Here is a 26,346-nt window from a genome sequence, read left to right on the forward strand (position 1 = left end):
TCCATCGTTCATCATCAAGTAGGTGTTATTAATAAATCAATTTGTGATCATCGTCTTTGTTGTTTTCCTCATCATCACCTCCACCACCACCACCATCATCATCATCATCATCAACGTCATCAGGACAACAAAAATAATATATCTCGCATCAAAATCATTTTGACATCTCACCCGCTCATCTCATGCCTTCGTTTGAGCGATTTTTTTCTATTCCGTTTTACCGATATTTATCCCCCTCCCCTTTGGCGCCAGTGTTCTCATTTGAAACAATCTGTTGTTGATCTAAAGAAATCAGGTTGAAAGCTTGACTTGCTCTGCTTTGTTACATAAAGTTAAAAAGTTCGTCCTTGCTGAATTTTAAAATACTATATGGAAAAGAGACAATGTTATTACTCAATAAAGACAATGTGGTTTTCTATTTCAGCCATATGTGTTCTCCGATATCATTGACTGCAGTCCTCGCATTAACAATATGAGTTGTTTTTCCTAACACGGAAACATGCATTTAGAGTTCTGTTGTTTTGTTGTTTAGGAAGAATTCTGTTGCAGTCTTAAATTAACCGCATATGTTTTGGAAAATCTGTGCTCCTTTATTATCTACACAACATTTCTTAATTAACGCAAAGGTCTTTTGGTAAACAATCAAAGTGCAGGTTGTTAAACTCCATATAGTGGTAAAGTCCTTCAAACCTGTGTAATAGCTGCTCTTGCAATGCCTTACTCTGATTTTGGAACGGTAGGTAATTGTTCTGTTCGAATGAGTATATGTATGTATGTGTGTAAAAGTGCGAGCGCATGTATACGTACGTTGTGAAAAGAGATGTTGTTGTTGTTTTGGGGTTTAACGTCATTTCTCAGCGTAAAATAGACTATATACATGGTGAAGAACCCTGAAAAACCCGCAAGAAACTACTTGCAGCTTTCTCGCATACCCTTCTTGGCCGAACAGTATACTCAAACCCACGCGACAGAGACAGTGATCGGTAAAGGCGAATGCTTTAAGACCCCTCAGCAATCCGGTGTAGCAGGCCAAATTAACCCCTGCCCAGATTAAACCCGGGTATAGTTTGGCCTAGGCCAGAGTATTCTCCAGGGGATAAAGTGTCCTAGGCTAAACAATGCCCGGGGGTGTAAAATAGCCTGGGCCAGACCATACCCCTTCAGGTCAGAATATGCCCCACTTGTATATTAAATTAATATTTACTTATCGTTCTGGTCTTTACTTGTAACAGGAAAACATGAACAACAATCATCACCGCCTTTTCTGAGTTTACTGAGGTATGTTTTAGCTTCAGCTTAAAGAAATAAGAATACCATTGTGATTTGAAAACTAGAACATATTGATGGGAGTGTTGGAAATATAATAGTTAATCAATACAATTGGACTGGAAGAATGTGAGGTATATATTGTATCATGATTCTTGATTTCTTCTTCAAGTTTTCCACAAAAAGCTCAAATTGTTGTGCATTGACACTACCACGATAGTGTACCACATGATTAACACTGTCTCTGGACATGAAGAGTTAAGTAATTCTTGTGTATATCGCTCAACACTATTAATATCATGGGGGTATGATTTGGCGTGAGGGGTATGAATTGGCCTAGGCCATAATATACCCCAGGGGTATAAATTGGCCTAGGCCATAATATACCCGAGTATAATCTAGCCTAGGCCGCTTTAACCCCAGGTATACTCCGGACTGGGGGTATACTATTGCCTGTTACACCGTGTCACGTTGAAAAAAGAGCGCGCACTCGCACGCGCGCGCGCGTGCGTGTGTGTGAGTGTGTGTGTGTGTGTGTGTGAATTAAACCCAGAGGTAACACTGTACAAGTACCGAATTGATACACTGTATTCCATGGGTTATCTTTACAACGGGCCAATGACTTGGTCCATTTTTAAATGCTAGCAAACTGAGTAAGTACGAAGCTTCTTGGGTATCTCCTTTACATGACAGTGAAACTGTTCTTGAGATTGTGAACGTGGATAAGTATTACAAAAATCTCAAATTCCTGAGATAGCAGTTGTAATGCTGCCTCATCCACAACAAACGTTTGCTACAAAGAAAAACAAATTGAAGCTAAAAATTACAAGTTAGTGTTGGTATATCCCAAATATCAGAAAACAAAATACAGAAGAATATCGTTGGCTCAAACACCCTGAATCTTTCTAACTTGTTTTAAGACAATACAGACAGTATTGTTTCAAATTTCTGACATCAATTCCATGAGGATAAGTTCAGTATCAGATTAACAAGGTAATTACATTATTTTGTGTAGCTATTTCATTCATCAATGTATTTTTGTGTAATAATTTCGTATTTTTTTAGCATTGCTCCTTCTGACTGAATACTAATATTGAAAAACATACATATTGCATCTAATCGAATGTGTTAAGTTAGAAGAAACCAAGCAAAGTGCGGTCAATGAATCGAAGAAACCAAAAAACAACAAAATAAATAAATAAGGCTTATAATATATTTGCGAGTTAGAATTGGAATCAAGAGGGTTCGTTTCTTCATTTCCTTTTCTGCATTGCAAGGTTCTAATGGTGTGGATGATTAACAGTGGATCCTTTTTTGATAATATTTGCTTTTGTAAACATATTGATGATGCAAACCTACCCATGCTTTCATATTTTAGCATTTGCTGATTTTTTCCACAAGTAAAAGAATTAGAAATAAAACTCATATAGACTAGATAAAGGTTTTGTACTTTTCGGAGGCCAACATCTATCCCTTATCATCGGAGGCTAACATCTATCGCTTATCATCGGAGGCTAACTCTCTATCGATTTCGACACAGGAACTTATCTTTAAGTGTCAATCCGCCACCGGTTGAAAGCCAGCGCTTCTTTCAGACAGTTGTTCTTAACGCCGGGCCGTATTATGTTGACTGGGTCCTCTAGATACTTAGAATGGATTCTAGTACTACCCGTACATTAGCTGACTAAAACTATCCCCATCTTTAATCAAAACTCACAATGAGATTAGAGACAGGTCTGGTTCTACGAGATGAGCAAATTCACTTGTCAAAGTACGAGAATGTTCTATCAGTAAAGAATAAACATGGCAAATGTATTGTTATTGGAAATCGAAAATAGAGTTACTGTCCATGAAATCAATGCATATTCTTAACACTTATTTAGTCGATTTGTTAACTACCTCTCGGCGGAGAAGCTATAGATTTACTCCGTCTAAATTTCACACCATATACCGAGGAAAAGAGGGTACTGTTTTGCGCCAGAATGATCTAGGATTTTAGTCGACTCTTGACGAATGAATTCTGTCCGTTAGCTATCATAAAATATATGTGGTGCCAAGATTAATTCCATTCCTGTCAACGAAGTCCACCAGTAAAAAGGAAAGAAAACATATGGATTTATTCACTTCAAAGTATTTATCACATTTATTAGTAGTAATGCATACTATGTTGAAATCTTTGCGAACCAATTGTGTAACGTTACCTTAAGTAGTGAATATATATATTGCAACATCCATATCGAATATATATATATATATATATATATATATATATATATATATATATATATATATATATATATATATATATATATATATATATATATATATATATATATATATATATATATATATATATATATATAAGTTCAAATAAAAAGTTACAGTCGTCCTGACTGGTAAACCTGATGTTTTCTTGGAATACTTACCAGAATCACTTCCTTCACCATATTAATATTTTAATGGAAAGTCATGTTATTTCTATATGTAAATCAATCGTTTTCCATATCTTAAACACAGTAAATCAAAGCGGGGTTCATCCGAATTCACTATTATGGACGCAGAAAACAGGATTAAAGGTACCCAAGCTTTCTTGTCGTATTGGTATTTAATTCCCTTTGTATTGTATTGTATTGTATTGTATTGCATAACCCAATTTTATTAAAGTGGCAGCATCCGCTGTGTTCCAGCAAAGCCATGGGCAAAAGTCTGTAAAAAATGCTCTTCGACCGAAAACATGACGTCAAAGAGTTTTCTGCACGGAAGCGGAAAACGTATTGCTATCCGGAGATAACATTCTAAAAATAGCCCAAATGCACATGACTGTATCAATTCAACAAATTTCAAAAGCAGCCATATTTAGAAAGAAATGCAATCAATCGTGAAAGTTTGTGTGTTTGTGTTATCATAAGATGAAATAAGTACAGGAAATCAGAACGTTAAAAATACTGCGTCTTGAAAACATCTTTGTTACATCCATAGGAAGCTTTACATAAATCAACTGGTGACCTTATTGTTCTTTAAACATGCATATTGCTGATTTCATTTTCATCTAACTTTGACATACAACTTTTCAACATTAAATGCAAAAAGGAACCGATTTTTAGATGAAGATATTTTCTCAACATGTCACACATTTTTCATTTTATAAGTTACTCTTTCATCGCTCGTTCGGTGTGCTCCATTTCGCAACTCTTGGTTCAATGTTGGAGAACGGTTCAAGCTTTAAGAACAGTCATACCATTTCCTATAAACAATCGATGACAGATTAACAATCGATTCACTTTTACGTGACGTATTACCATAAATGTTAAATTTTTATGGAGTGTTTCTGCAAACAGCAATTGATTATTAAAAATTACCTAGTTTATGTGTACAATGGAATAAAAGTTTCCTTAAAAATACAACCTTAGCACTTAAAAATTGTGCATTCCAGTAAAAGTTACCAATGGTCGATAATTTCGATTTTTCGGAACATCTTTAGTTTATGTATCATATAGTCAGAGTTGTTAGACAGTACACTTTCGTTAAATAGACGTTTGCCTCTGATAAAATAAAGCCATACCTTTCATGAAGAAAATATCGTCACCTATTTAAGGAAATTATCAAGACTGACTCATCAAATATGTATGTTGCCGAAGAAGCTAATATTTGCATTCAAAATGTTCAAATTAATATCGATTTCGTTAAATTTCATTAAACAATTCTATCTGCATATTGCATAACAATAGTGTGTTACTTAATCTTCATATTGCGTTTCTTAATACAAATCTCCTCTGGACTTGGTGTCTCGCCTGTCAACGGCGTTATGAAGTTTATGGAGGAAAGACGCACATTTCTGGGGACAAAAATAGGATATATAGCAGCATGCTACTAAAGATGATTTTGAACGCAGACACGAATGCAGAAGATATAAACTTTTAAAACCTTTAACATAACATCTTGACAATATTAGTGAAACGAAAAAGGGAGAGAAAGTATCTTCATTCAAAGGCGAGACCAGTAAGATAATAACAACGGTACAACGTGGGTAATAATAACGGTACACCAGGGATAATAATAACAACGGTACATCATGGATAATAATAATAACGGTACATCATGGGTGATAATAACGGAACACCACAGGCAATAATAAATGTATGAAAGCAAAATAGCGTAGTGATACTGATAGATTTTGAGCTGGGTTTTGATCTTCAACTACATACCATATAACGGGGCATGTTAGAATGTTTATCGCTTGGAACTTAACTATCAAAGATCTAGTAAGAAATGAAACGTGCACTGCATTAAAAGAATACAACTGCTAAATACCTAGTACTGTTTACTGCATTCTGATGGTGGGGTATAAACATGCTGATTACGAAATGGATCAAATCACGTGATGCATACATGTAAATCTAGACATTATATACATCATCGGTTTATTTTTGCAAGAATTTAGAACAAACGTAGTATATTCGCTTTCATTACTCCAGTGCTCCGAAGTCAGTGGTGCAGAGGGAAACATTTATTTGATAACGTAATGAAATAATTTCACATTATTTAATATACAGCCCGTGATGACTATGTTGCTTTAATGGAATGGTTCCAGATAAAAAGTATGCAGCTACCCAAGATTTATCCAATTTCGAATATGTCTGCTAAAATTACGTTTGAATGATTATGACCTACGTATTATTTTCTAGCAAAAGGCGTTATTTAAGTCACCGTGCATAAGGAAAGCAAACAGTTTTTGAATGGCGGCATTGCATAACTATATACCACATAAACGTAGCAGGCCCCACAACTTTTTATAACTCCTGCTATTATTGAAAACTTGCACGGTTGAGTAAATTGACTTGTATAAAGAAGGAAACCGGAGCGCCCTGGGAAAACTGCCAGTCATGGTTGGGTAACCACCGACCCTTACGAATCACGGCAACCAGTCATCACAAGCATCTAGTCCTGCCCTTCAGTATTAGATGAATCCAATGTGTGTTATCACTATATCGAGCTCTGCAGACGCACAAATCAAAGAACGCACTGAATTTTCGAATGGCATTTTTCCTGTGAACCGACAGCAACTGCAAATGCATACCGCCTAAAAGAACACATTCTGCTTGGTAATTGATGTCGAACATGTTTACGCCAAACTTCCTTTACGACTTTAAATTGAAATGATGCGTTTTGTGGTTTCTTCCATTCAAATTACCCTTGCATAATTGGTAATTAAAAGCAACCGTTGGTTTGAGGATAACTAGAGAATTTATATTGAAACATGATAATAATAATAACGATACTATGAACTCGATAACTCATATTACTTACAGGTAAAAGAAAGAAACAATGTTTGCGAATTGGCGGTCTTTCTGATGCACATATGTTCGTACAGTGTCAAAGAAAAGACAGGTTATTTACAAACGGTTGAATCCATTCATGCTGACAGTAACCACATTTTGGCGCAGTGAATGTGTTGCTGCAAAGAAAGTAGCCAGGTCTAGGGTATTATTTCTATTATAGGATACAGGAGACGGGTGGGTATGTAAAGGATCGAATCAGTCAGCCGAGTTATACCGCGAGAGGCATTGTTGAACATGGTATTGAGATAGAAGCGGAGGGATAATAGATGGCGTGATCCGAAGCCCTGTTCAGGTCCTCGAAATGCTTGATTTTCATGTCAAATTGCTGTAAAAAGACTGTGTCTACAGTTTCAGATAGTTTTCTAACATCCATAAAACGAAGTTGTTAAACAAATCAAAGTATAAGTACCCAATATATCGTGGCTAGTATCATGATACAATCGGGAAAGTAAAGCACGTCCTTTTCCGAATTTTTCTGGCGTTTAACACGCATTCAACACCAAACAACGTCATCCAGATCTTACGTCATTATAATCACGTCAGATGTTGGTCGACATTATAAACCTACTTTACGTTTTTAAACCAGCAAGCTAGACTGTTATTTACTGGTGAATTATGCACCGGCAGATAAGGGTCAACGCTATTTGTGGTTGAAGAGCGTTATACACGGTTAGGTATGACATTTTCTTTCCGATAACCTCTTCTTTTCATTTCATTTGCCTGTCTTAATTCTGGCGTCTCCGATTTCTTAATCTTTTGGTGGTTTGGCTGTGAAGTTATCTCCCAGAATTGGTGTCTGTTAGCAAAAGGCGCTTACACGATCGTCAGGGATGCAACAAATGCATTAACTCAGATATATCTGATAATGGACTGTGCACGTCGATACACGAGGAGAAAAAAAAACATTAAGGCTCAATGATACTTGCGAATTTAAACAACTGCACTGATAAAGAAGACAAGTTTTTTAATAATACAACTGCCTCAACTCGTGTTTTGACAATGATGCGCAGATCTGGTGCATTTATTGTTGGGAACCTAAAGAGCATGGAACGAAGCGATTCAAACAAAATAAAAATAAGATCAAGTTATTTTCATTTTCGCAAAATTTGTAATTTATCACTGCATTTGGTCCATTGTGCTGAAGAATGCCTTGAGAATGGTTTTGTGACATGACACTATATTGTGTTTTTCCAAGCCAAATCTCTCTCTCTCTCTCTCTCTCTCTCTCTCTCTCTCTCTCTCTCTCTCTGCATATATGTTAGCAATAAATGTATGTCAAAATAAAATGAATTGATAGAAATTACACGTCACTGGCAAAGGAACGGAAAACTAAATGCGGATATCATGTATGCACGCGCAAAGCACGTGAGGAATGGCATAACTGTTGCGCAAAGTTATCATCAAACTCTTGGCTTTTCTCCCTTCCTATAATTTGACTGAGGCAGACCAATATTAGCATGGGCTTAAAGCGCCACTGTTTTTCTAATTCTGCACCACGTTGATGGATGGAGGTTGCATGCCAAAACAATCTCCATTGATATGCAGGCGTAAGTTAGGCTAAACTAATTTGTTATACTAAAACGACTCATCCTTTATTTTTTTTATAGATGGATATCAATGTAATAAAATTAAGAAATGCTAAAAACAATTTTATAAAACACCTGGTAAGCCTGACTTGATTTGATGCGTTAAGCTAATGGACAGGCCACGTGTAAGAATGTGCTAACTAATACGTAAAAGTAAACATTAGAGAATTTAAAATTAAATAATAATCACCTATTTCTATAACTGGCCCAAAAACGGAGGAATCTCCTTGGATTATTGTGCAGTTCCAGCGGCGGAACCGGAACTGGTATTGGCACTCACGAATACCAAGCTGGGCTCCTCGCCCGATGCTGGGCATGTGGTCATGATACATTTGACACAGTTTGGTCTGCCCAAGAGAAAGTCCTTTGAGCTGCGAACACATCGGCTGTGCCCCAAGAATATACACTTTTTGGTTCCTCCACACCTCTGCACCACCTACTACTCCCAGATTCCTGCAAAAGAAGAGACAAATGTATCATCAAATGAAACACCCCAACAATAATACAAATGAAATCTTTTCAAAAACCGATTTGTTAACCGTCGTTTCCTAAGTCGTGAGACTAACATTATGTCCGAAAATTAGTAGAATTTGAATTAATTCACCTTGAGAAATTATCTAAAACAAAATCGTTATTGATCTGAGTCGCGACCGTAAATATTTCAAACTGAAAATTCATTAATGCTTGAAACGACGGCTGGGGTAGTAGGTGTGTGATAGATGAGGTAGGACACTTGAGGCGGAAATGGATACTCATTGACTCTAAGTCATGTAATAGTTTAAATAAAAGCTGTTGTTTCTATGCTTCGCAGCATGTAACGCTTTATTAACAAATATCTGCTTTCTAATCTGCTGATGAATGAAACAGAATTAAATTTAAAATAAATGAAAGAAATTAAAAAATGATTAATTTATTCTTCTTTAGGAATAATACATTTTTATTGGTAAGCAAAGTCATTGCTCATAAAATATTGTTTCTAACCACAACGGTATTGGACCTTGATACTCGACTGACAAATATATACGTGACACTGTGCATGATGTGTTCACTTTCTTGACAGTTGCATTGTATTCCTTATTTTCTCTTTGTGACAGAGGAGAAAGATTACAAAGTTTTAGTTCAGATCGAGATGGAGAATATTTCTCGCCTGAGAATTCTCTATAAAGCTCAATGGAAAAAAGATTAATCAGCGCATTTAACTAAAAAGTAAAACGGGCCTCTTAGTTTACCGACCATTAAAGGGAATAAATTGTGCCATTTTGGTTAATTACACACTTCTTTCCACGCTCCTTGTGGGCTTTGTCATTTTTTGATGCGACTTAAACTACATTCATCCTCGAGGTATATATTTTTTCTTTCAAAATCAAAACACATATGACAACAAAACAAATTCCTATAGAATGGTAAGAAATCTATGGATTTACCCTTCTAGAAATGACAAAGCTGTTTGGATTGCGGATAGTTCCTCGGGTTGTATGGTACTTTATTTGCATACTGGATGAATAACATTTTTCTAGAGCAAGTAAACCGGATAATAGTGGCAGGTGACAGGTAAAAGAGGAGTGTATATCAGAAAGGGTGCATTCTTAACGTTGATGTAACTACAGAGACTGTACAGTAATGGCGGCATGTGTGGCCGACTTCATGTAACATAAAACCTATTTTTAAACTCACATAATCCAGTATGATTTCAATTTTCGCACGGTTATTTTTAATATGATTGCGTAAAACAAAGACTTCTTTCTTAAGCCTTTTCGCTTCATAACATTATTATTGCATTACGGATTTTATTTGCATTAGCTACCGACACATTTTCAAAACTGTCAGACTTACTTAAATCGTTGTGAAAGGCCACGTAATACCATCCACGAACACGTCAAAAAGTAAGAGATGTGATTCTTTGTTTAGCGATATACTGAGGACAAAAATACAATTAACATAAGCAACTGAGTTGAAAACATGCAGGATTTCCCACTACTGAACATATTGCTTGCATCTATTTTGCACGCGCAATCTACACCTAGCTTGGTTGGGTAAGGCTCGATTTAAGTACTTTTTTCTTTCGTTTTCTTTAGAATACCAAATATATGAGTCTACCTTCAAAATGTTAAGGATTCTGAATTTCCTTATTCAATATGAACTTAAAGGGGTAAAAAGTCATTTTGTTTTAAATACTGAAATGTTGGAGAGATCAGTGGATGAATTCGATTTTCTATTGATTATCGGTGCAAGTGATATGGATGCACGTTAATCAGGATTGCAAGAATATTAATTCTTAATCTATTTGTGCATAATTTTGAAAACTTATCAATATGACAAACAAAAGTTATGCGCACTGGAAAGAATTATTTATGGTATTCGATGCCTTTCTAAAATATTTAGATATCTTTATATTTGTAAAGACAACGTTTGTTTCCAATCTGTGAGATGTAGTACATGCAGTGACCTTAATTGTGTTGCAAATGCAGACTTAAAGAATACCACGATATCAGCACTGATAACTGAAAGAAAAAATTAATTACGTGCACTGATTATCTGCATGTTTTATTTAATCATTTATTTATTTATTTACGAATACGCACATACAGGAATATGAATATATATATATATATATATATATATATATATATATATATATATATATATATATATATATATATATATATATATATATATATATATATATATATATATATTTGTGTGTGTGTGTGTGTGTGTGTAAATGAAGATTTTTAATAGCTATGTATTGAAGCCAACATATCTGATATCTCTAATATGATGCATGGTTTATACTATTTCTTTGTAATGAATTATGTGAATGCATTACTGTATTGCTCGCAGTGGTCAATAAATTATTCTAATGCGAAATATGCTTGTCTTGATATAAAAAGATCAAAAGGAAATTCGTATTTAGTGTACTCAGATATGCGTGTTTCTGAATGATAACGAAAAGGTTTGAAAATAACAATTATTTTTACATGGGCAAATAAAACCGGAGATAGTTTTCCGTAAATCTTTAAAATACACTTCCACTGCAGGAGCCCATTAGATATAATCTAGCCCGTCTTTCGAGCGTTTTAGATTTGTATCAAAGGACAAAACCGAAGACCAAGTCTTCGTTCTATGTTTCCATTCATCATTGATAATTTCAAATGATATGTTCCTCCGTGTCTAAACCTAGTGTGAAAAACGTGTTGACTATCTACTTCAGGCTATGCACTTCTCCACTTGTAGGTGAAATCCGAGACATATCCAAATATTTACTCTGCTTGACTCGACCACTAATAAAAAAAGTGATAGAAAAGGGTTTTAATATACTTATTGAATAATAAGTTCGTAGTTCCAGTACTTTTCATATCGTTACAGATATAACAATGAATTAATTTATTCATGGTTCAAAAATAGATTAAATAGATTAACACTTTTCCGTGTGGGGTATATCTTCATATTAATTATTTTTAGACAGTTTCTGTCTGTTTGATTTTTCAAGGCACACAAGTTTGTGTAGGATTTGAGTCAGAATTAGCTCCTGACCAACTCAACTATTTGACTTCCTCGCGTTAAAGTGTAACGCGCTTAGTTCCAGTTGTTTATTTTATCTAATAGCTCACACAAGCTTTCTAAAGTACTGAATTTTAAATATAAACCTGGAGCACAGGATTTTTCCATTTGCTTAAAAATGGAGACATTATATCAAATCCAAGTTCTAAGTGCTAAAATGATAAAGTGCTGATTGTAGGTTCGTGTGCCTTCCAGAATATCGGGGAAATGTCAATTGTCATCATTCGGAGATAAGTATTTGCATCGGGTCGACAAAGGTTATATATCAAATATCGTTTGACAGGTGCTTGTCAAATACAGAGATCCTATAACACAACCATGAGTTAACACCTTGGTGACGTTAATATATAGCTAAGGTGTATATAGACAAAAACAGGTAATTCAGATGTGTGTGTATTATATATATATATATATATATATATATATATATATATATATATATATATATATATATATATATATATATATATATATATATATATATATATATATATTTATTTATTTATTCTGTATTTATCCTGTTAATATAGTTTTGACGAATCAATTAGGCGATGCCTTTGGGATATTATTTGATTCGGTTTGAAATTATTAAAACATATGGAGTGATTTATTTAAAAAATAACATTTTCTATATGAAAGATTTTTTCAAACTGTACATTTTTCTGTAAACGAAAGGGCATCATTCAGAATACTGAAGGAAGGAAGAAACATTAAATTATATTATATCCGTATTCTTTCCTTGATTGTGTCTGTTCCAGTAAAGCAAAAGTTACCCCTAGGCGACCAAGTTTTGTCGCTGGGATAAAATTACCGACAATTACCTATAAAACGAAAGGGATATACCTGGAAACATTAAACATTATGGTTTTGTGATGCAACGAACCATAAAATTCTTCTTCAAACATTTTTTATATTCCGTTAATCCCAGGTAAAGTCTAAATTTCTCCTTTATCGGTTTTCCTTGCAGCGATAGCCGATTTATATACTGTCTTGAAAGACTGAAAACATTGCGACTCAATTTTAGTACACCTTTTATTGCCGCAGATAAAACCGGTTACGTAGCAGCTACGTCCATTACAATCAGATATCTTTAAGATAAAGGGGTCACTTTCTCATCCATTTCAGGCATACTCAAGGCGGTTACCGTTGAGTGGATTTTGTACCCAGGCAATGCTCGAAAACCGGTGCAAAACGGATGTGCACTTGACAATTGCTGGTCTATTTTTTCTGTTCTGTTTTATGTCATAAATGAAAATGTGGCATAACCAAACGTCTAGTAATGCCAATTCTAATTTTTGTTGCTAGTGTCAATTTGTTCTATATCAACTCTGTTTTACAGTCTGTCACTATTAAGACATAAACCATCTTCAAGAAACGAAGATAGTAAAATTGCAAGCCCTTGATGCTTTTAAGATTGTAAAAAAAAAACGGTAAGAAAATCCCACATGCGATTCCTAAAACTTAAAAAAAATAATTATTATTTGTCTTTTAGCAATTCACTAATGGATAAAATTGTTTGCTAACTGCACGTTATAGAGTTGTGAATTTGCCCAAGTCAAATCCAAATCTGGTTAGTGCTGTATCTGAAAATATTTGGGTGAAAAACCGGGTCAACTCAAAACCGCATATGTCATATTGATGAATTTATTTGGAAACCCCTTGTACATCTCTGCATATGTTTTATTGACAGATGTGGTTAGGTAATCATGTATGCGACATGCCTGTTGACAAATATGTGGTCTTAAGGGTACGTTTTTGAACTTGTCTATGCAAAGCTGTAACGTAAATTCCTCGTATATATGCTTTCTCACGGCTACTGCCGACATTTTGTCACCATTCAATTAATAAATACATGTGACCGAACGTTTCACAAAACTATTTTTTCTGCTGTATGTCGTCAGGTAATGCTAATAATATGAACTGTTAACGAGTACATTTTAAATCAAATTAACTGATATTAAAAAATTTACCCCCAAAGGTATAAATGACATGCTGAAAGAATGCATGTTAAGCTGGCTTTGCTTTCTACGTAGAGGTAGGAAAACAGAACATTGTTTGTTAACTGTATGGGTAATATAAATATTGAGTTTGTATGATTTAGAAAACTAATCTCATGATATGACAATGGTACTTGCCTCGAAGAATGTGTAATGTTTCTGGCCACATCAGTGTTTTCGATGCAACTTATATTTTGATGTTTAAGTTACATTAAATACACAATATATTTTGTAAGATTGATATTACAGTAGTGAGATTCGGTGTGGTTTGAACAAGATTAGGAGAAAGATTATTCAGTAAATACGAACAATCTATTTCAAATAACATATCAATGAAATTATTATGCCTCACATTTAAGGGTAAAAGTTTACTTGTCACGTGTTTACATACAATACCCTGCCGTGACTTTATTGGCTCTCAGCGTATATCGTAGTGGAAGAAAGAGCTAATACTCATGTTATATAACGTTATAATATATATATATATATATATATATATATATATATATATATATATATATATATATATATATATATATATCTGCCATAGGTTGCAGCTGTTCGTTATTTACTGACATTCTGAACTGAGTATGCGTGCATGCACACATATACGCGCGGATACCCCATCTCACACACACACACACACACACTCGTACATACATACATACATACATACATACATACATACATACATATATATATATATATATATATATATATATATATATATATATATATATATATATATATATATATATATATATATATATATATATATATATATATATATATATATATATATATACTTCTTTAAGATAGATGAAGCACTTACCACCACATATCCATTGCGGTGACGACGAAGGATTGTAGAACCCATATCAGAATAATCACAACTTGTAAATCCAAGCATTTCTTCAATTTGATCATTTTGACTGCTACTCATCCCATACGATGCTCCGTATCTGACACGGAAAGAAAGTATTCACAATAAATATTAGGTATTCCACAACATCACTGAATAGAGAAAATCTAGTTTTGTATGGTGTGCACTACACGGGAGCACCAACACTACATTTTAGGTAAAATGCACATGGTATGAAATTCACGAAAACAAATTTAGGAAAGCCATCTAAAGGTCAAATTCTTGAAACAAAAATCAACATGGAAACGAAGTTTGGATACTCCACAATTCACTCATCTTTTGGTGAGAAAAAAAGATCTCTTTGCTATAGGGAGAGAGCTATCAAAATACGTGTGATCGCTCGTCGAGTGCTAGCTTTGTTTGATTGATAGAAACAGCGCCCGCGTGTGTAGAAGGATTGAAGCGTGCCCCAGACCATCTCCTGATTGGCTAGCTCAGTCAGCCTTTTACGAATGATTAACATTTTCAAATTGACTCTGTGCATGTACTGTAGATCAAAGGAACGTATGGTGGGGTGGCTAGTATACAATCGTGTCAACACTTCAATATTGTGACCAGATATGCTGTGCGAAGAAAAAGGTATCTGTTTGCACTGACTGTGTAAAGGCCCATTCTATTTTAGCGTATGTAGTGGCATTGTAATAAAAACACTAAGATACCGGAAGAGTGCACAAATAGGCCTACACCATCTTTCTATATTTTTCAATGATATATATATTGTGCGAATGGGTTAATACTGAACAAAGGGAATCAATGCAATTTAATGTGTGTGTGTGTGTGTGTGTGTGTGTGTGTGTGAGAGAGAGAGAGAGAGAGAGAGAGAGAGAGAGAGGGACTGTGTTGGTGGGTGTTTGTTAAAAAAAGAGAGCAAATTTATACAATAGGCGCTCTTTCAAGCGTCAAAGAAACAATATAATATTGAAACCTTGGTATCTGTATTCAGTGGTCAACCCAGCGGTGTTAGATGTATGTAAGTGATGTTTTGCTACAAGGATATCAACACAACTATTTTCGAAGTTTAATACACGATGATGATATTTACTGCAATTGAGACAAAAATCACAAAATCGAACTTTTCGCTACAAGAACAACAAAAACTAATAATGGTACTACTACCACTACTACTACTTCTATTACTACTATTATTACTACTACTGCTAGTACTGGTAGTGCTACTACTACTACTACTATTTTCAGCCAATGTGGGCATGTGAGAAAGCTTGCCAGTAGCTTCTCGTGGGTCGGTGGTTCTTTCCGGGGTTTTCCGGGTTCTTCCTCCACCATTAATACTGGCCGCCATGTATAGCCTATCGTGCTGAAAAATGGCGTTAAACCCCACAACAACAACAACAACTACTACTATTACTACTACTACTACTACTACTAGTACTACTACTACTACTACTACTAATAATAATAATAATCATACTTGTGTCACAACTGCCGCAACATTAATGACAGCACCTGCAAGTTTTGAAATAAATAGCAGCAACTTGTAGTAGAAGTAACGTTAAAGAAGCACACGTAACTGTGGCAGTACTGGTGACACATTATTAACTTTTGCTGTATCAATTTGTCTAAGTACAATAAAAGAAAATAGTTTTTGTTGTCTAAATACAATGTCTGTTTTGCTGGTTCACTGTAGACATTTATCCATACAATTAGTTTTCACACTTGAGGCGCTAAATATTTCTATCAAACAGATAGACTGACTGGCACATGTCGTATTTCCTTAATAAGATATGTAAAGTAACACGCTTTGATTTGACAAATGCATGGAAAAGTAAAACTGTATTATCCATTAATCTTTCTGTGATATTGCACAACAGAACCGAAATAATGTGTGACAAGTTCCTTTCCGTTCAATTAAAAGGTAACCAATTAGGGAATAAGTGTAATTACCCCTTCATCCGGATAAGAATAAGACATTGAATTGTTTCCGCCCATTTTTTTTTGGGAGTTTCTGTTTTCTCTGTTTCCGTTTCTACAAAATTATTACCTTTTTTCTCACATGAATCTTAGATGGCAAACATTAATATCGTTAATTGTCAGATGGAACGATTCACTATATACATACTAATACATTCATGTCCATACTAATCTACTTTATGCGTTCATCTGTAAAAGTTTTTATTGAAATTTCATCAGTTTGAGCAAACCAATAAGAGCTATATTTTTTTTTTAGTTTTACCCAAAATGAAGACGACAATTTTTTTTGTTTGTTCTATCTAACTTAACGTCAGTCTTTGTATCCTCAGATTCGATTCTTTCAATAAAAAAATCATAATACTCTATGCTTCACTGAATTGACACGTGACTCATGCCATTTTATTTAATTAAATTTTTCAGATAATTTACATAAGCTAAAAAGAAGAAGATGCATGTTTTCAGGACAGGAAATGCTACACAAGTGTGTAGGTGGGGTGGGGTGGTTTGTTGGCTTTTGTGTTTTTTTTTTAATGGTTACTTTTATTTAATTTACATCACAATGATTTGGTTGTACCTCTAGATATGGGGAGAAGGGGGGTCAAGATTAAGAAAGGTATCCGAATTTATAAAATATTCTTGCACTAAGGAAAATACTTATTTTTTGGAGACAAAAATGATTTATATCGTACTTGTATTTTTCATTTGTTTTAAGTCAGTCTACGCGTGCAGTTACGTAGTGATTGACATTTATGATATATTTACTCAAGCTGATGTTAATTTTTCTTTTGTAGTGTTAAAGGTTACACTCACAAATCTGTACAGCATGACAGTTTGTTTTCATTAGCATTTTTTCCAGAGCAAATTCTTTAAAAAGTAGATGTCATGATTTACAGCAGCATGACGTAGCATGAGTTTTGTTTTCCGCCCACATGAGTTCAACGAGTACTCATTGAAAGTTATGGGCATTTTTTCGTGAGAGACATTTCAACATATGTAACAGGCCCTTTCTTTTAGAAATACTTACAATATTTTGTTGCAGTCATGAACACTTTCTTGAGTGCAAGCGTTTGACGAAGAACGAGTGAAGAGTTTGTGCCTCAGATTAGTTTCAGTGTTCCGTTTAACTTGCAAGCAGCAAAACGTCTATGATTGCCGTTTTTAATCATCTGTTACCGAGTAAAAACCATCATTTCTTTTAAACACCAAAGACATCCCCACCCCCAACAACCCCCACAAAAACTGTACTTAAACAGCTGCGCTTTTCATAACTGCAAACGGCCGACGTCACAAAACCAGCTAAAAACAACAACCAAGTCATGCAAAGATTTTTCACCACCTTCCACCTCTGCTATTACCACTACTACCATTACCGGCACTACCCTTCCAAGTACTCGTTCTGCTTAAACTACTACTGACAATACTTCCATAAGTACTACTCTTACTACTGCTGTTAGATTATTATTATTATTATTATTATTATTATTGATGTTATTGTTACTACTGTTATTATTATTGTTGTTGTTGTTGAGTGATTTCAGAGTTTAAACGATCTTGACTGTAAGACCAACGAAATAATTCAAACAAATCTTTTATATTAATTTCAAAGAGGTGTATATTGTCAAAAAAATCTTGTACCATAAATAAACTAAACATTTATTTTTGCAAACAGATTCAGACAAACTAAAATATATACTTTGATAAGAATATAAGGAACAGAGAGGAAAGCGCTCATCTCTGGATCAATTTATTTTATTTATGGATACATTATTATAGGAAAAATGTATATAGAACTATACAGATACAATAATACGGGCTAAAGAGTTCAGTGGCGTACTACGGGTGCATGGCGCCAGGGATCTCCGGCACCGCGGTTTTGGCGCCCCAAGACCTTTTGCGTCCGGGGCAACCGCCCTTTCTGCCCCCTTTCCCCGTTAGTACGCTCTCTCTCTCTCTCTTATTTTAAAAAAAAAAATTGCTAAAATATTTTTTATTTTATCCAAAGATTTGGTTCGCCTGTAATGCTATTTTTAAAAAGGCAGTGCTAATAATCAGTCTTAACTATTTCTTACTTTGATTGTTAGTAATTTTTAAAAAATGGCCGATTGGGTATACAGTAAATCCAAAATCGCCTCCAAACATCTAGGGTGTTGATTGGCTGCTGAAATTACGTTAATCCAATGAAATTTAGTATCATAAACCCACGCGATGTGTTGGCTTCCTGCTTTTCGCTAAGCACTCACATACCAGATAATCAATCCAATGTGTAATCCACGCCCCCACGCCCAAGTATTTATTTACAGTTTGGGAACCTGAAATTCGGAGAATTTTGATACAAATCTTAAGATTCATAGACGTATCTAAATTCCTGAAAATCTGGTGTGTGAGTGCGTGTGTGTGTGTGTATATATATATATATATATATATATATATATATATATAGATATATATATATATATATGTATGTATGTATGTATGTGTGTGTTCGTGCATGTGTGTCTTCTAATGCGTAAACTCACTGGATCCCTGCGCCATACATTAGCATGTCAGTTTATTTTCCAGATTCAGAACGTGTATCTGTAATTAAGATGGGGCTTTTGGAAAAAGATTTCATCCAAGATCACAACTTACAATAAATACCATACAAATCTTATTAATACCGGTCGAACTTCATTATGTTATCAAAGGAATATTATTCTAAGATGTGAAAACACTAACATCGTCTTTTATTTTCGGTTTCTAGAGCGTTTGTAACGGTTCATTGATGAATTAATTTCGAATGAAAACAGCAACCTCATGCATTTTTATATAGATATTTCCATATTTCCATCGCTTATTGAGATCCACCCGCTTTTCCTTTCATTAAAGGAATAATTCGGAGTTAAAAGAAATCCCCGACAAGTCATGTTTTATCCAATATCATATCCTATATTATTCTACTTTTTAATTATTTTGCATTGATTATTGTACCCATTTGTTAGGCATTTGCTCAAAATTCAAACCTTTGACAAGGGTTCAAAATATTTTCTGAAGCCACCTTATTGTTGATTTAATGTTTATCAGCATGCAATTATTACATTTGTATTTGGTAGTCTAAATAAATTTCTTTCTCATTGCCGGCCATTTCTTGAGGAATTTTGTATTTTGCGGTACTAACAAATCCCCATTTAAATCAAGGTGGAATATGACAAGTTACGTGTGGTCAACATTCGTACTTGGCAACAAGAAAACAGAGCCGATCCCAAAAGTATTTAAAAGGAGATCATTTCTTGAATTAATCCCTTTATATTAAAAATTTTAAAGCAAGGAATATTTTGCGTGACAAAATTTGTATTGGCTCTATCGACGCTGCATTTTGCTGTCATTGATTGAAATATGGTTCTTATATTTAATCCCGTGACATCATTAAAAAGTCGAATATTAGCTGTATGTTTACTTGATACGTCCAAATTGGTTGAGAAAGAAATTAACGTATATTGGACTCAAACGTATCTGTCCTTTATTATAATCTTCTTGATTATCTCCGTTTCAGCAAAGCGTCCAAAATTATTTGACATAAAAACAATCGTACATATTTCATCCACAGATGCCTATTCAACATATTGAAAACCTGATGGTAAAAATAATGGTTAACAGAAGTGCTAGACCCTTCACTCATACATTCCTCCACGACACATTCAAGACATGATGATAAACATAAATGTTGTGATCAATCTTAGAATCTACACTTATGGATTCCTCTGCGACACATTAAAGACATGATGGTAAACATAACGAAATACCAACACTCTTGGAACCTTCAATCATAGATTCTTCTGCGACACATTAAAGGCATGATAGTAAACATAACAAAATACCAACAATCTTGGAAACTTTAATCATAGATTTCTCTGCAACACGTTAAAGACCATATGGTAAACATAACAAAAAAAAATAACAATCTTGGAATCTTCAACCATATATTCTTCTGCGACACATTAAAGACACTTTGGTAAACATAACAAAATACCAACAATCTTGCAATCTTCAATCATAGATTCCTTCACAATACATTAACAACATGATGCAAAACATCAAGGTTAACTGCAGTCTTAGAGTCTTACTCAAAGATTTGTCTACGACGACACATATCAGACAACCCAAGGGCAAACCGACATGGTGACAACAATGGCTAGAAACAATGGAAATCGGATCTGGGTACGTCCAAGAGAGGCTATCTGTAAAGCCCTCTGAAAAAAGAGGACACACAAACAGACCAACTGCAGCAAAACTAGTGATCAGCAAGGCAGTGCTTATTGATTGGTGTTTACCGATACATCGAAAGCACGAAAAGTTATGTAATGCCGGAGCAATTCGACTAAGTCCTTGTTCATACACACACCACGTCAACCGAACCAACCTGATCTGGGTAGGATTCGATCCCGCATCTCGTTGCGATTTCGGCGCGAACACCCTTGAGCCAGTACGGCTGTCTTTAGTAACAAATACAACAGATGCCGCGGAAGTTCAGTTGGCAGAGCGTCGGACTCGTAGTCCAAGGGTCACGGGTTCGATATCGTCGAGGCGTCGTCGGTGTGACCTTGGGAAATGCACTTCAATCGTTTGTCCTCGGCATTTTATATCCAGTAATGCCTTCAGAGTGCCGTAAAACCAGAGGAAAGAAAACAAATATAATCAGTATATAATGCACTTGCTCGTAAATAAGTTTCATCTACTTCATGTTCACAAAGTGGTCAGCTTTAGGCTCTTTTGTAATGGAAATACTTTACCGCTGTGTTAATTGTGCCTACTGAGTAATTTTTAAATTAATTACGAGATAAGATCTTGTTTCATCAAGTTTAAGCAATGGAAAGATCTGATCTCTCCTTTAGTTAAGTCAGCTATTTAGATATTTTCAAGATATAAGATATAAATCACATTTCACTGACACAGGTCAGCACATTGTCATAAATTAGGCACTGAAATTAACTGGTTTGGATAGTTTTCATGAATGATAGTACCGAGTTAGTATTAATATACGATGATTACACCTATGTTTTATTTGCGACTAGTACATTCTTAGGCTTTTCGATATCAAACAACCATGCACGGATCTGCTACTACCCGTATATCTGTAAAGCTACCAGCGGTCTTTTCTTTTAATGGATATATCTTCTCCCACTGCGAAATAGCGAAAATATATAATATTCCAGTTTAAAAAGGATTCACTGTAAGTCCGATATATATGATGCGTGGTCCTGTATTTCGCTGTATATCTGCACCAGTTTATGAGCGATATTTTCCACCGGGAAGATGCGAACACACGGACGCTAAAACAGTTTTTTCTTTGTAAAAAGTATTTTACAATAGGTGGTAATAATTTAAGATTTATTCTCAAAGGTGCCCACACCAAAAGAAATTAATTTATCTTTGATGATCCCCATATCCCTCATTACTTGGTAATATAAGTCAAAAGGAACTATTTATGTATAATGATATTTCCAACAATTCGTATTCTCATTTCTAGTATTATTCAAAGTATTGTTCAATCTTGATATGGTCTTCGTACCCCCCACACACACACCTGATATCTTCATAAGCACGTAATATTGGTATGGTCCTCATACCACTATCATATCTTGATAAAAATACACAATCTTTGTTTGGTCCTCATACCACCCCTGACATCTTGATAAGCATGTAATCTTGGTATGGTCCTCATACCACCCTGATATCTTGATTAGCACGCAATCTTCGTATGGTCCTCATACCACCCTGATATCTTGATAAGCACATAATATTGGTTTGGTCCTCATACCACCTTGATATCTTGATACGCACGCAATCTTGGTATTGTCCTCATATCATCCTGATATCTTGATAAGCACGTAATATTGGTATGGTCCTCATACCACCATGATATCTTGATAAACATGCAGTCTTGGTATGGTCCTCATACCACCCTGATATCTTGATACGCACGCAATCTTGGTATTGTCCTCATACCACCCTGATATCTTGATAAGCATGCAATCTTGGTATGATCCTCATACCACCTTGATAGCTTGATAAGCACGCTATCTCTGTATGGTCCTCATACCACCCTGATATATTGATTGTTGTTGTTGTTGCTGAGCTTAACGCCATTTTTTTAGCACACATGGCGGCCAGCATTATTGGTGGAAGAAGAACCCAGGAAAACCCCAGAAAGAACCACCGACCCACGAGAAGCTACTGGTAAGCTTTCTCACATATCCACATTGGCTGAATCCGAGACTCGAACCTACTCAGACAGAGGTGAGATGGCAGTGATCCGTAACGGACAGCGCTTTGGACCACTCGGCCACTCGGGGCCCCTGATATCTTGATAAGCACGCATACAATTGGTTCATATAGATGGTAACTTCACGTTAACTTTATTGTTGTTGTTTTTCCCCGTATGGTCTAAGTACTTGTCGATGTGCAAGGACACGATAAGAAAACTACAGCAAATATGACTCTGTCTGTCTCTCTCTCTCTCTCTCTCTCTCTCTCTCTCTCTCTCTCACTCACACATACACACACACACACACATACACACAGAAGGAGGATAAGCATAATAACTTCATTGGTTCTTATTGTATATTTATGGATGTGTGCTGCATTACAAATTATGAACTAAAACAACTACAAACTATTGTACATATAATTGCGTTCTTATTTCAAACTTGCACTACCATATTTAGAAACATTAATCAGTTACTATACTTTAAAGTTTGCAGTCATGACATCGTTATAGTCAAATTCAGTTTTTTTTTTCGACAAGATTGTTTCTTCAAGTTTGCTTTCTTTAATATTTCATCAGACATTTTTCCGCACGAGTCATAACAATAACTGGAACACCATTCTTGTCATGCTTTGTTTATACAAGATTGAACATAATTATGCAATGTTGAATGAATGCATCTGCTAAGCAACAATTGTAAAACTCTACAAACTTGATAACGTTATGTTTAGCATATATGTCGATTGTTCCGATTTTTCACAACTCCGTTTTGTTGCGACTCTATGATCATAAATTAAGTGACAGAAAAATTAAAACCAACAAATTTTGTAAAACTTAACAAATAATTTAATTATTAAAGTTATAAATGAAAATGTGAGAGGAACTTACAGTATTATTAAATGAATCGAAAATAATCCTGAAAGCGTTATAAATCCATAAGAATGAAAAGTTCTGTATAAACTTCAGAACCGGAAATGTACTGGATCGTCATGAATCGTGACTTTGTTAAAATGGCGTTGTCCATAACTCCTTTAAATGATACATAATAGTTCCAGAATTATATTATAGTCCAATGAGCACTTTCTATGTCCCCTGAACAGTCCAAACAAATACAACAGAAAACTCGTCTACAGACTTGATGTTACAAGGGGAACAAAAGAAATAAGAATGAACCCAAAATAAGAATGAAATCTGAACGCTCATTTCTCTCCTAAAGTATACTTTCTATAATGACTATATTTCACAACATACCTAAACGTTACATATCATACTACTCTTTGTAATGTTTCTAAATACCTATTCATGTGACCTAACTCATTTAATAGGAATTAGCTTAATTGTTCTAAGTTACCAACCAGCCGATCCGTTCAATGGGAAAAGGCCAAATCTCGTAAACATGTTTACCAATAATTATATTATTAGTAACTTTGAAGACGTACGTAACCATCTATTTATAGATCACATGAAATGTTGCCTTCTTTAAAATCATAAAAAAGACCTTAGGCAAAATCTAACTAAAGATGATTATTACAATTTACAGCCACGAATAAAAAATAAAAATCTGAGACAAAATCATATTTCAGGAGTTACAAAAAAATATAGATATACAAAACAGTATACTAAGTACAACTGAATGGGCAAAATAATTTAGTTCCACGTACAAGAAGCAGGCTTTCATACATGAACCGCAACTACACTTATTTATGGATAAATTGACTTTATATATTGGACGGACGCTGTCAAATTTCAGAGTAACGTTTTCTGTGGCTTATATAAACAATAGATGCTGAACAGTTTTTTCATGGAGACAATAACTTGTCCATTCTCTGCTTTAATCAGATGCCATATTACTGTCCACTCAATTAAACAAGTTCCATTATATCAAATAATTATATTCGGTCTCAATCAATCAGTCAGTCTTTGGAGAACTTTTTAGCGAAGCCCACTGTAATTGTCAATTTAATTGGGACTCAGACGCACAGTTTTAAGCAAATTGTATTTCTGGAAGGATATTGCGCTTTTGTTGTAATTGCTCCAGGGCTAACAAGTCTTGAAAACAGAAGAAGAAAAAAAAAATCAGCACATAACTTACATGATTCTTCACAAAAGTACCAGTCGCAGAATCTCTTTGATAAAGCATCAATTTTTTCGAGCAATGAAAAAACAAAAAACACTTTTGTTGAACCCGAAGCGGTTACGGCGTTTAGTTTTAATTTGTGATAGCCACAAGCAATGATATTAAAAGACTGAATTATTGGAAGCATGTTCCCAAACTAATTTGATTCTGTCGGTTATGCTTTATATCTAATCGTACTGTGTTGCCAATTGATTCACATGACAACTCATACCAAATTAAATCAACAACATTTTTTGTCAAAGTCTGTTTGAATAGAGCATTCAATATGAGTAGTTATTTAAAATACATCAAATGATTTTTTTAAATTTAAGCTTATTTATCTCTGCCATTTATTTCTAGTTACCCCATTCTTGGGATTTGTGTATAGGTCTTACAGGTATACACCTCATCGAATAATATCGCTATTTTGTGCTGTAGACGGTAACCTGTTTTACCATGGGCCATATTTTTCTCCTACGGCTTAATAATCCTGGGTTGAAAGTCACAAACCCGTCTAGCTTTTAATCCTAGCAAAAACTACATTTATCGACAATCGTGCTTCACTGAAGCTGAAAACGCGATTTCCGTCAACTCTTTCATTTTGAACCAATTCCTGTGGAAAGGACAATTCAGGCGAACCGATTCTTTTACAAACAGCTTATTATGTCCGTTACGGATAGTTCTGGTCCCCGGATTCAGACTGTGTGAACAAGTCCTCTAGTTTTTTATCGATGGCGGGGAAAATTAGGTAACATTAAACAGTGTTGCATGAACTAAATTTTCGCTTAATATTAAAGGATATAGAAAAAATATCGACAAATGAAACAATGCAGAAGGTAATCAATGTTCGTATTTGCCACAAAAATCCTCCAAACAATCTTTTAACCTGAAGGAAATAAACATCTCTGAACAAATGTTAGGGTGGGTGAAAGGGTGATCAACAATCACTATGTATCTCTTTGTGTCATGCGATGAACGAAATACGCTGAGTTTCTTATTAGTAATGGAAAATAAACTCGTATTGCCCTGTAAATTCATAAAAAACAGATTTCTTCTGAACATTTTACTAGCTTTTATAAACATTTTTTGCAACTGGGATATCAGATATATTTTGTATTCTTCTTATACAGTCATTAAGTTGTTCTCGTTCAATCTTTACGGCTGGACCATTCAAAATCGCATGTTATGTAGGTAAAGAAAGCGCACAGATGTAGATAATTCATTCATTTATTCATATTATTATTATTTGAAAGACGCACTCACTCTCGTTTATAAAATATCAGTTAAAAGGCAATGGTAATACATACATTGATAAACACTAACCTAACAAAGATTAAAGGAACTTTGGTTCTTCATCAAGAAAGAAGCTTTCATCTTACACACACCTGT

At 34.7% G+C, this 26,346-nt stretch overlaps 1 protein-coding gene across 1 annotated transcript in view; it reads right to left on the bottom strand.

The window, feature by feature from the left end:
* The window catches only part of LOC149771256 (protein Wnt-5a-like), a 41,417-nt gene extending 26,181 nt beyond the window's left edge, over positions 1-15,236 (bottom strand). Inside the window, exons 1-2 of the mRNA XM_089948675.1 lie at positions 14,582-15,236; positions 8,382-8,644 (exon numbers count right to left, since the gene is read on the bottom strand). Coding sequence (XP_089804801.1) covers positions 8,382-8,644; positions 14,582-14,676 — 358 coding nt within the window. The 5' untranslated portion in view covers positions 14,677-15,236. The remainder of the gene's footprint in view (positions 1-8,381; positions 8,645-14,581) is intronic.
* Between the last annotated feature and the right edge of the window lie 11,110 nt (positions 15,237-26,346).

Source organism: Sinohyriopsis cumingii, unplaced genomic scaffold, assembly GCF_028554795.1.
Source record: "Sinohyriopsis cumingii isolate HCF-2022 unplaced genomic scaffold, ASM2855479v2 utg002010l, whole genome shotgun sequence".
NCBI classification, from domain to species: Eukaryota; Metazoa; Mollusca; class Bivalvia; order Unionida; family Unionidae; genus Sinohyriopsis; species Sinohyriopsis cumingii.